We start from the raw sequence: 13,219 nt of genomic DNA, 5'->3' as shown, positions 1-13,219 counted from the left end.
ACCAAAGGTAGGAAAGATGAGATGAGGAGGAGTCACAAGTTGTACTACACAGAGGCATAACCTTTCACTATGCCATATGGTTGCCCAGAACCAATCCTAAACAACTGACTGGATTTTAGGGTTCAGCTGAGCACTTCCTAACCCACCAACCACACTGGAATGCACCACAGAGGACAGCAGTCAGCGTGGATGCCCTGCCAATTAGCTACAAAAGAATCTACCCACTATTTCAAGTCCTTCAACAAAATATCTGACTCACTGTCAAATGTACTCCATTCTCTCAGCACTGGGGAGAGATTGTTTTATCATGGGAAATTGCTTTGTCGTCATCCTGTACTGACCAGTTTCTAAGTTCAATTTGCTTGTGAAAGAAGTGAACTTTTAGTATTACTACATTTAAAAAAAAAAAACAGCAATCACATGTCCTGTCTTGGTGTGTTGCAGTGAGTCCGTTTCTGGCACAGACTGCACTTTCTATACTAATGCTGACACATCTGATTTAAAACAAAAAACAAAAAAAACTCCTAGCTGAAATCCATTTATTGCAGGAGGTGGAACACGTTGTGTGGGTTTTTTTATTATTATTTTGTTTTGTTTTGTTGCCCTATGGATCCTGAAGCAACTGCTTTAGTTCTTTTTTTGTTTGTTTGTTTGTTTGCTTGTTTTTAACTTCTGCAGTTGGATTCCTTCTTTTTGGGGTACTTGTGTTCCAACTGCAAACACATGCCATTTTGGCTTCCTCCCTTTTCCCAGGCCTTTTCTGAAAAAGACTGCAGAGCATGCAACAAAAAATCTTAGATTTTTTTTTTAATCAAATTTACTTTTCTTGTGAGATTCCATAGCCTCCTATTTTGGCCAAGTCAGAAAAAATACTACAAATAAGATATTTCAGACATATTCCACACATGCAAAAATGCATGTGAATGGTATGAAAATTAAAGTACACACTATTATATCAAACCATTGAACCTGAGATTATGTTCAAAGGATGATCCAGAGTTGCAGTCAGTTCTTTCTTTATGGCTTTGCTCATCCCTACTTATGATTTGGCTAATCATATGTGAATTTGTCATTTCTCAGCTGATATTTTGTTTCCATCAGGTTTGGAAACTATACTACTAAATTGTCTGTATATGTTTTACAAACAATCCTCTTAAAATACCACTGCGTCAGATAAGTATGCCTATATTACTGAAAAACTGAAAAGTTAATGACTCGCCCTCAACTATTCATTGAGTTAGTGGCAGAGCTGGGATTAGAACTGCTCCTAGTCCCGTGTTCATTGAGCCACTGGTATTTTAATTCTTATATGTTTGTGTTACTAATACAATATTAGTAATATTAGTGAGTGATGTAACTTCAGTATTTCACAATTTATATATTTAAAATTTAACTGCTACTTAAAGTATAGCACACAAAGTAAAGTAAAGCCACATTTCTTTTGTGAAATGGTTCTGTACCATTATTATTTGTTATAGATATTGTAATTAAGGTGAACAGCGCAGTGTTCCACATTTCCAGTCTCTTATTTATGTCATTTAGATTTGCATCACTCTTATATTTTACCCTTTTATATTCTTAAACATTGAAATACTTATCACTCTCTCTTAACAATGATACATTATCCTTACAAGTGTGTATTAATATATATTTTATTTATATTTTATGAGGGACAGTTGGTAAGTAGTTCATCACTAGTAATCAAGGAGAATGTTAAATAACATTTGTGAGGGATAAATACTTTTAAATTAGCAAGTCTTGATAATTTTCACCCAAGAGTCCTAGAAGAATTGACTGAGGAGATTTGTCTTGTTGATGTTAGATTTTAATATGTGTTGGAATGCAGAAAGGCTGGAATCACAGAAGGCTGGAAATGTGCTAATGTATCAATATTCATGAAGGGAAAGCAGCATGATCTTTGGTAATTTCAGGCCAGTTAGTCTGCCATAATTCCCAGACAAAATAAGGGAAAAGCTGATATGGTACTCCATAAATAGAGAAGTAAAGGATAGGAATATAATTAATGCTAGTCAACATGGTTTTATTGAAGATAGGTCTTATCTAGTAAACTTGTTTCCATTTTTTGATGAGCTATAAAAAGTTTAGTTAATAAAGGTAACTAGATTTAATATTCTTAGGCTTTTGTAAGGTGTTTGACTGAGTACCACAGAACATTGTTTTTTTTTTTTTTAAGTATCACTACAATATCAAGCACATCTTAAAGGAATTAGCTGGTAAATTAAGAAGTCTGAACAGGAGTACTTGTGGCACCTTAAAGACTAACAAATTTATTTTAGCATGAGCTTTCGTGAGCTAAAGCATCCGAAGAAGTGAGCTTTAGCTCACGAAAGCTCATGCTAAAATAAATTTGTTAGTCTTTAAGGTGCCACAAGTACTCCTGTTTTTTTTGCGGATACAGACTAACACGGCTGCTACTCTGAAACCTAAGAAGTCTGAGTGGCTGTCTATGGGGAATCATTAAATGGGAGCCTGACATTAGTCAGAGTGGTAAATAACAAGGACAAAGGAAATCATAGAGAGCAATCGGGTGTATTCTACACTGTGCAACAGTGCAAATTAGAGGGGTGTGAATTGTAGAGTGCCTTAACTGCCCTGTGTAGACCTTGCTGGCACGAACCAAAAAGTAATGTTAATGTGCACTGAGTACCTTTTTGTTTGTACCAGTAGGATCTTTTCGGGGCAGTGAGAGTGTAACGTATTAGTGCACTCTACAGTTCATACCCCTGTTGTTCACGCTAGTTCGATTATTTGGTAAACTGGGCTCATTCATACTTTTTTTTTAATACAGCTGAATGTAAGGTTATATATTTAGAAGTAAATAATGCAGGCTGTACCTACATAATGGGGGAAAATGCCTTACAGGGAGAGACTTGGAGCTCTGTTAAGTTAATCAAAAAGAAGATTGAGATGACTTGATTGTGGATAAGTACCTTCACAGGAAGAAAATACTAGGTACTAAAGAGTTCTTTAATCTAGGGAGGAAAGGCATAACAAGAACCAATGGCTGAAAGTTAAAGCCAGACAAATTCAAGTGAGAAATAAGGCACAGATTTGTAACAGAATGATTAACCATTGTAACAAACTATCAAGGGAAGTCATGAATTCTCTACTTGAAGTCTTTCGCCTGGTCTACACTAGACTAGATGTGATAAATCGACCCCCCGCTGGATCTATGGGTGCCCATTGATCCGGCGAGTAGTATAGACATACCCTTTGAATCAAGACTGGATGCCTTCTGGAAAATATGCCTTAGTTTTGATGATATTCTATGGCCTTTATAATTAAGGGTATGAAATGATGATTTGATGCTTCCTTCTGGCCTTAAAACACTAAACTTATTTGGAGTGAAATCTGGTAAGCAGACTTTTGAATGGCTAAAATGTTCTTTGGACTATTTTTCAGTGGTACATTAAACTATAGGAGAAGGTGCAAGTGTCTTCCCTCTCTGATTTGTTTAGCTGTTTTTAACTGTTGCAATTTGCCTTTGAATATGGATTTGCAATCTTGGGAAAGAAACAATTTAAAAAATGTGATTAATAATGAAATATCGCACCAGTTACAAAAGTAGGTGTTTGGAGTGGTGAAGAGAAGTAGATAAAACCCTGATGACTCTTTTCCTGGAAATATTCAAAGTTTCATTAAGTGTTACACCTCAGTTACACTTCAGTTACAAGTAACAGTTTAATTAACATTTCTCACTTTTAAAAAAAGCTTAATTTTCTTACTTCAGTGACTTTACCAATGGTGGAGACGGGATGTTAGCAACAAGTTCCAATGGATCGCAGTACAGTGGCTCCAGAGTTGAAACACCAGTCTCTTATGTTGGAGATGATGACGACGAGGATGATGACTTTAATGAAAATGACGATGATGACTGATCCTTTTTGATTGTATACTTTTCAGGAATAAAATTATTCTAGGGAGAGAGCGCACTCACGCGCGCTCTCTCTCTCTCTCTATTTTTCTTTCTCTCTCAAAATATACATATATATCTATATCTAGATATATATATTTTGCCCCGTCCCACAAGGAAAATATTGGTAAGCAGTTCTGAGTTTAGAAATTGCACCTCAGATAAGCAAATAAGGATTGTTTTATGTAGGATATTTTTAAATGTGGTGTGGATGTGTGTTTTGATACCAGTGTGTTAATGCAGAGCCTTTATTATTTGCTCTTTTTTTTTTTTTTTTTTTTTACTTGAAGGAAAATGCATTTTCCCCCAAATGTTATTGCTAAGTTTGCTAAAGAAAATGTAGCCACATCAGTGAAGAAATAAAATGCTAACTTTCGGTGAGAAATGGGTACACTGAATGGCCATAAGTTTGGAGTGTATTTTGATGACAGCCTTTGTTGAGGGATGGCAAGCTCATGTAGTAGTTGTGGGGATATTGATATTTTTATTTTTATTTTTTTTTTTTTTGTTAATCATGCAGTGTCCAAAGAACCAAACGAGATCCATTTTACTTTTTTACATGTGAAATTCCATAAATGTTGTGAATTTATTTTCCCTTAAATAATATCTAACACGATTCCATCAAGTTTATACGCTGTTTTCGCTGAATGTTGGGACATATGAATTACAAAGTTTTTGGCAAATGTTTACTGCCAGCTGATGCAGCTATATAAAATGTCTTGAAGGTTTGGAATGAGTTATTGCTTATGGTAAAAATTGCCTGATTTCTTACAGGCAGACTTTGGAAACTTTTTATTATATAGTTGTTTACATACTTATAAGTCTATCATATAAAGACATGTACTGAAACAAATGTTTGTATTTGTTTCATAAGCATCTTCCTGTAATCTATTATAAAGTTGAAATTAAATATAGAGAATGTTTTAAGTTTTTTAACTCAAAATTGTCAATCATTTTTAATAGTTCATTTTTTATAAAAGGAATTTCAGGGCAGGTGGTAGTCTTTTAAAATTTATTCACAAAACATTTAACTGCACAAATACTGTCAGCTGCCTATCTAAGACAGTAGTCTTTTTATTGAAACACAAACTTTTCTGTAATATTTTATGGAATATAAAGAGACTTTAAAATTGTTTGACATGTTTAACCTTGGCACTGTTAGTTTTTATTAATAAAACGCGCATGGGCATTTTTAACAAACTCTGTGTTTTTCTAATTTAGGATTATTCTACCTAGAACATTTAATCTTATTCAGGGGCTTAGCAGATGTCCCCATGGTCAAGTGGAGGCATGAGTATCTAGAAGAACCCATTGGTTTTAAATGGGTAACGAAACAGATGTCCCGCTTCATCATACCCCAGGATGCATGTGTTCCTTTGCACTACTGATGTGAGCAACAATCCTTCCTTAGCAGCTGAGGCAGCCCGATCCACTTTTGCAAGGAAGAGCAGAAGCCACATCTGTATCTGCACAGCCTATCACAATATTTGAATGGCAGCACAAAGACTGGTGGGTCTCCTGAGTTCTAAAACTCATCAGTTAGGATTGGACTAGAAGAAAACATGTTGAGGAAGGGAGGACAGATGGGAGAAGAGGAAGGCTGAAAGTTGGGGACAAAAAAGATAAAAAGAGAGGGTATAAAGCAGTTCCCAGCTGCTTTCTCCAACTGCATTTAGCTGAGGCTCTGGTAGTGAAAAAAATTAATGAAGTACCTGAGTCTCAAAACCTGCCCCCTTTTCCTCATTTCCTGTCTCTGATTACTTCCACAAAACTGAAGGGAGAGGGTCTGAAATAGAAGCAAGATTGGAGCCGAGGATGAGGAAACTAATCTATTTACACTGCCCCCACTTCAGAAATCCTTCCTAGCAAAGGCAGAAACCAGGAAGTCGAGAATATCCATCCATTGGTTTCTTTTAAATTACTTGTCAGAATTCACTTAATGTGCTCTTCAAGTAATCACCTGCTCAGAATGGATCCCTTTGGTATATGGGGGAAGGAAAGAAAAAGGGAGAGCAAAAGCATGGAAGAGAATGGATTTTGGGAAGAGGAGAAGAGGAAAGGAACTGGCAGAGTGGAAGCGGGGAGGTAAAGAACAGAAAAGGAAAAAGATACTTGAAAGCGGAGAACTTCACAGGGAGACAGAAGGGAGAATTAATGAGAGGTAGTGAGGAGAAAAAAAAATGGAAAGCAAAATAAACAGACCCCCACACACCAAGCCCCACTCCCCTAGCACCCAGACTCCTCTGCTCATACCCCCACACCCAGACCCTTCCACTGAACCCCAATCACCTTCACCTCAAAGCCCCTGCAGAGTCCCAGTGCCCCTGCATCTGGAACCCCCCCATCCCTCCCAACAAGCCTCTGTGCATCCAGAACCACCCCACACCTAGACTCCCCACTGAGCTGTCTGCACCCACATTGTCTCACCCCTCCTGTATCCCCCCACACTTGGATCCTGCCTGGTTGAGCCTGGCACAGACGGGCAGGGCCCCAGGATGTTTCTGGGGCAGGCCTTGTGCTGTGTCAGGGTTTGGTGCAGACTGACCACTGAGTCACTGTCCCCGGGATGCAGGGGGTAGAGAGGCTGCAGGGTGATCTCCCACCTTCATGCAGCCAGTGGCCTGTGTTCCCCACTGCCACGCTGGACCCTATATGTTCATTTATTGACAAAAAGTTGCAGAATTTTAAAATACCGTGCGCAGAATTTTAAAATACCGTGCACAGGATTTTTAATTTTTTGGTGCAGAATTTTTAATTTTTGGCACAGAATGCCCTTGGGAGTAAAGAATAGATTAGAAAATAGAGTATCTGGCATTGGGAGAAGACAATGATAGGGAAGTAACATACTGTCTCTCCCCTCATTTGCCTGCTCATTTTTGTAATATGTCCTGTTGATTACTATTGAATGGGAGGATAATATTTTGTACAGGTTGCAGTGTGCGTATCTGGAAAGTTTCTACTTCTGAAGTGTGCTTCGCGAGGCATACACAAATTGTTACTGGTCTTGTTGGTTTTCTAAAATGACTCATTTTCTGAAGAAGGTACCACCTTTCCCTTTACGGTAATAGAAGTTCAAAAGGCCTTTGCAAATAAAGTGTTTACCAATTCTGGAATCATAAATTATTTGGTTTCCCCTATAGAATTTTGCCACTCTTTTGAAAAGAAAAGTGATTTTCTGTTTTTTTTAAAAAGAACACTTCTGGTCCTCTGCAGCCCAGGATCATTTCTTCACAGGAAGGTAAATAAGTGAAGATATGTGATGCATTGGACCTTGAAGCTGATTGTCTGGCAAATAGTTTAGATGAGGAGATAAGTACAAGAAAGAAAAATCTTTGAATTTCTTCTGTAGATGAATACAAGTAACTTTCGTCTGAGTTATGAAACCTTCACCCCAATAGAAAATCTTATTGTGAAATTTGGATGGATTTATTTTTTTTAGTGGACCTCTCTGCCACCATGTGTTAATGCAGCCTTCTTGTTCAAAAAGGGACCTGCACACAAGTCACACAATTAGAATCAACTTCTTGATGGAGGGAGGTGCTGTATATTGCCTTTCTACTTTGATGGCCCACAATCTTCAGTGGGTTTTCCTTACTCTCCTAGATTATTGGAAGCAGAGTAGACATTTTGTCCTGGCTGTTGCATAGTACTACTTCCTCTGAGCCTTTTCCAGATTTCTCTGCCCCAAGAAAGTAGGCTATACACATCTGTGACAGCTTTTTCAGATACATCTAATTTCTTTCTTGTTTGGAAAGTATAAAAGGAATGTCAACTTTTTTTTAAGTTTGACATGCTTTCTCTCCCCGGTCTTCCTGCTGGGCCAAAGATTGCAGAGAAGGAGAAAGCTAAAAGCCAGAAAATTAGTCAGCACAATTACAACCTGGCACAGAAATCCTGGCTTTTCTACCTTGCCAGAAACCTGAGCAGAATCAGGTTGGGGGTGGGGAGTGAGGGGAGATTAGTTCCCAGCAGCTCCACAGGAAATTACCCCACTCCCACCTGGTACATGATCAAAGGCCTCACTAAATTGAGCAAGTAGCAGTGAAATTATCTCCCTCTAGAGAAGGCTTTTAAGAAAGAGGAAGCAGTAATGTCAACTTCGACAGCGATGCCAATCCAACTCAGTGGTAAGAATGGATTGTTGGGAAGCTTCAATGTAATATTTTCTGCTGTAGCACACACCATGTCAGTGGACAGCAAAACTGGAAGTCCTTGTGAAGGAAGATGAAGTACTTGTAAGTCCATTAGTAACTAAAGAAGAATAAACAATGAGAGCTTTGTCTCTTCTGTAACAGATGCTCTGGAAATGGCCATAGATGTACTAAGAACCTTGGAAATGCTTCATAAACTTCCAAGGCCCATGTCCACTATGTATGCTTTACTAATGAAGAGGAACTCCATTGGTCTGAAGTTCTTTGTAAAAGCATAGGAAGAGGAATGTTAAAAATGTTTCTGTGGATCTGAGGTAACAATGCTTCTGTGGATCTGATACAGCAAAAGATTTTATTCAAAATGTATTGGATGTCATAGTTTGTTCAAGAATTGAGGGAGGGGCTTGTACTATATTTGTTGGTGCTGTAATAGAACAAAAGGAGCTCTAATGCATATGCTATAGGACTTTGGCAGCTGTGGAAAGAGGTGGACACAAGTGAAAATTAGTTCTTCGCTTCAGCAGCCAAACTTTAGCTGAAAATTACATCCTAGGTTACGGACCTACTACACTGTTACACCACAAAGACTTTGATTCTTCAGGGCTACAGTGATTACCAAGCACATGATTTTACAAAAATGGAGTAGTAGTGCTATTTGGAACTGTGAGAGTTAAGAACAAAATAAAGAATAGCTTTTCAATGTACAAGGCAAAATTATATTAATTCAAAGACATTTGGACCACATTTCTTGATACATTTGAATAAAGAATGCTGAGATGGCTCAAATAATGCCAAACTTCCGGTCCCCCTGCCCTCTCTACTTTTTCTCCTCTTCTTGAGCCTCCCTCCCTTAATCCCTCATTCCCTTTTTTGCGTATTCCTCTTTTTTTTTTAATCCACAGCCTAACATGTTATGTCTGCATAATATTGTCTGATTTTTGTATTGTCTGATCTTGCAGCTTTGACAAATTGTAAAGTTGTCTAATTGCATATTTTTATTGGCTATTCTGTGAAATTTGTGGTGTTTGGTAACCTATAAAAGCTGTAAGTCATTTTACCTTTTTGTATTTTGATTATTTTATGAAAATAAAATATTTATAAAAAACTAGGAATATATATTTTTAAATCAGTAAGCCTAGATAACTTGCACTCAGGAGTTCTAAAAGAATTGTCTGAGAAGATCTCTAGACTGCTGATAATTTATCATAGAATATGAGGGAACTGCCAGAAGACTTGTAGAGTACTAATATTGGGCCAGTATTTAAAATGGGCAAATGCAATGGGGTAACTATAGGCTAGCTAGCTTAACATCAGTTCTGGGCAAAATAATAGAAAAGCTGATATAGGATTCAGTTGGTAAAGATTTAAAGCAGGGAGTAGTCAATAGGCTGACCACGGACCAAATCCGAACCACCAGTCACTTTTGAAGGGACCCTGAAATTTTTTTATTTACTTATTTTTATCATGGTTATTTTTATTATTTTCTCTGAAGTCTGGACCTTGACTATACCTTGACCAAGAAATTTGGACCTTGACAAAAATAATTGATTACCCCTGGTTTAAAGGATAGGAGTATAATTCATTCCTGAAAACACAGTTTTATGGAAAATAAATCCACATCCCTGAGCAACATAGTTATACCAACTTAACCCCCTGTGTAGACAGTGCTATGTCGGCGGGAGAGCTGCTCCTGCCAACATAGCTACTGCCTCTCAGAGAGATGGATTAACTACGCCAACGGGAAAAGCTTTCCCCTGTCGGCATAGGAGCATCTTCACTAAAGTGCTATAGCAACACAATTGTACCAGTGCAGGTGTGCTGCTATAGGTGAAAACAAGCCCTTAGACTTTTGTAAGGTGTTGATTTAGTATCTTATGACATTCTGATTAAAAATTAATGCTATAAAATATCAAAGAAGCACATGATACAACATCCCAATAAGTAGTTATCAATGGGGAATTATCAACTCAGGATGTTTCTAGTGGGGTTCCACAGGGATCGTTTCTAGGCTTAATGCTATTCATAATTATCTATTAATTGCTGAGTAAATACAAAATCATTGCTAATGAAATTTGTGGAAGACAGATTGGTGGTACGGTAAATATAGATGAGGACAGGGCAGTCATCAAAACAATCGGGATTGCTTGGTAATCTGGGTACATTTAAACAAAATGCATTTTAATACAGCCAAATGCAAAGTTATACATCTAGGAACAAATAATGCAGTGACTGAAAAGGACAAGCAATTCAATGTGAGTTCCCAGTGTAACATGGTGGCAAAAAAGGCTGATTGTATGCTTTAGATGTGTAAAAGGGAGTAGTGAGGAGTAATAGGGAAATTATTTTACTTTTGTACCCAGTATTGGTGAGACCAATACTGTGTTCAGTTCTAGTGTCCACATCTTAAAAAGGATGTTGAAAAATTGGAGAGGGCACAGGGGGAAAAAAACACATTCAGGGGCTGGAAAATTGTCTTGGCGAGAGAGTCTTAAAGAACTTAATCTGTTTTGCTTGTCAAAAAGATGATCAAAAGATGGCTTGATTACAGTGTATGACTGCTTCCATGGGCTGTTTAATCCAGAGGAGAAAGGTTTACCAAAATTTAGGGGTGGAAGTTGAAACTAGACAAGTTTAAAATTAGAAATTAGGCACAAAACTTTTAACTGTTAGGGTGTGATTAGCCACACTAGTGGGAAAAGCTACCAAGGGAAATGGTGGATTCTCTCTTTCTTCTGGTCTTCAAGGAACGACTGCATGTCTTTCTGAAAGATATATAGGCTTGGGAGGATTTTATTGGTAAATGTGATTTAAACGTTGATTTCACCGGATGCACACAAACCGATAAAAAATGTTTCCAGATGCTTTGTAGGAACTCATTTGGCTTCAAAGATATTTAGAATATTTTGATGTGACGTTGATAGCTTGTGTTAACAGTTATAAAGCTTTAGTTTTTTGAATATCTACATTGACTGTCGTTAAATAATTCTGATCACCCATAATGTCTCACAACTGAAAATTTAAATTGATAATCTTAGAAACAGGTTTAAAAACAAACAGTATCCACTGAAATTATAAAAAATAAAAATAGAAGTATGCCAAGCATAAAGATATTGTTTAGTTAAACTCAAGTTATGCTTTAGTGAAGTACAAGTTATTAGGCTCAATACAGGCATAAATGAGTAAAATGTAATGGCCTGTGACATACAGGAGGTCAGACTAGATGATCTACTGGTGCCTTTTGGCCTTAAACTGTGAATCTATGGATCCCCTTACCAAACTGATATTAAAAGTTGGACAAAAGGTTTATCTGTAGTTCATCCAGTTGTATTGAGAAGTACTGGTTCTCCTGAATCCTTCTAAAATAGCTGTTTCTAAACACCTGCAGCCATATTATGAATTAGTCTGCTGACTGCATCATTGGAGAGGAGAATTTCTTTGTTTTGACTGCAAGCAGCAGATCCCAACATCTGAGGAAGTGCGTGAAAGTGTTTCCCCAACTGTTTGAGTCTTGTCAGATTGCCTTGTTTACAGTGACACCAAATATGGTGCTCAGATGGTGTTATGGTCACAGTATTGCTATTTGATAAAATAATCTTCAGATGTTGTAAACCCATATGGTTCTGCTTGAAAAAATTAAATGGATTTCTTTTTTAAAGATGGATGCTTGGTTTCCAAATAGCTCAGTGCTCCTTCCTTTGTATCTCCATATGCATATCCCTTTGTCCCTGGAGATTTCCTGTCAGCAGTAGACCATGCTCATACCTCCAGGCCACCCTGGATGGAGGAAGTTTGCGGATAATACCAAAATGGGAGGGATTGCAAGTGCGTTGGAGGATAGGATTATAATTCAAAATGATCTGGACAAACTGGAGAAATGGTCTGAAGTAAATAGGATGAAATTAAATAAGGACAAATGCAAAGTACTCCACTTAGGAAGGAACAATCAGTTACACACATACAAAATGGGAAATGACTGCCTAGGAAGGAGTACTGCAGTGGACCACAAGCTAAATATGAGTCAACAGTGTAACACTATTGCAAAAAAAAGCAATCATTCAGGGATGTATTAGCAAGAGTGTTGTAAGCAAGACACAAGAAGTAATTCTTCCTCTCTGCTTTGCGCTGATTAGGCCTCAACTGGAGTATTGTGTCCAGTTCTGTGGGCCACATTTCAGGAAAGATATGGACAAATTGGAGAAAGTCCAGAGAAGAGCAACAAAAATGACTAAAGGTCTAGAAAACATACCCTATGAGAGAAGATTGAAAAAATGGTTTTCAAGTACATAAAAAGTTGTTACAAGGAGGAGGGAGAAAAAAATGTTCTTAATCTCTGAGGATAGGACAAGAAGCAATGGGCTTAAATTGCAGCAAGGGAAGTTTAGGTTGGACATGAGGAAAAACTTCCTAACTGTCATAGTGGTTAAGCCCTGGAATAAATTGCCTAGGGAAGTTGTGGAATCTCCATCATTGGAGATTTTTAAAGAGCAGGTTAGACAAACACCTATCAGGGATAGTCTAGATAATATTTCGTCCTGCCATGATTGCAGGGGACCGAACTTGATGACCTCTCGAAGTCCCTTCTAGTCCTATGATTCTATGATCCTAATGGTCCTGGCTACAAATCTGGGAATGTGAATCTGCATCTACCCAGTCCTTGGGAAACTTGTTCATTTTATTATTCTTAGGGGCAAAACAAGCATCCAAGCTATAGCAACAATGCAGTTTTCTCAGGAGAGTATGGATTTGTGATGAAGCATTGCCTGGTTCAACTGTAAAGGTTGTAGCAGCTTGGGCTGTAATAGATACAGCCACGCACAGAGTCCTTTTCTTTCAAGACAGAGGAAGATTTGTATGCTTGTTGCTAATGGCTGAATGCTCTGTTTACTGATAGTATTAGTTTACTTTAGAGCATGAGTAAGTATTTTGGCTAACAAGAAGGTTCAGTATTTTGTAGCTTTGGATGTTATTTTGGGAAAGGTGCAGAGGAGGCAGTCCAATGCCACAGCCAGAACAAAAGGTTGGTCTACATCCAATCACCTAGAAGAGAGGCAAAAGCTCACTGTTAATATTGACACATTAAAGGTCCAGGAGAGGAAAATCATAGGTAAGAACAGATTTTATTTCTTCTCCCTGA

The 13,219-nt window shown here is 37.8% G+C and overlaps 1 protein-coding gene across 4 annotated transcripts in view; it reads left to right on the top strand.

Moving 5' to 3' along the window:
* Positions 1-9,111, top strand: part of TFDP1 (transcription factor Dp-1) — a 118,844-nt gene extending 109,733 nt beyond the window's left edge. For 2 of the 4 annotated variants that reach the window (XM_045007313.1, XM_045007320.1), the window contains exon 12: positions 3,752-5,371. In XM_045007313.1, coding sequence (XP_044863248.1) covers positions 3,752-3,899 — 148 coding nt within the window. In that variant the 3' untranslated portion in view covers positions 3,900-5,371. Of the gene's footprint in view, positions 1-3,751; positions 5,444-8,229 lie in introns of those variants that run through there. The other 2 variants (XR_006577313.1, XM_045007330.1) reach the window with 2 other exon arrangements.
* The last annotated feature ends 4,108 nt before the right edge of the window (positions 9,112-13,219 follow it).

The sequence above is a fragment of the Mauremys mutica genome, chromosome 1 (genome assembly GCF_020497125.1).
Source record: "Mauremys mutica isolate MM-2020 ecotype Southern chromosome 1, ASM2049712v1, whole genome shotgun sequence".
Lineage (NCBI taxonomy): Eukaryota > Metazoa > Chordata > Testudines > Geoemydidae > Mauremys > Mauremys mutica.
This window is presented reverse-complemented; position numbering and strand designations above follow the sequence as displayed.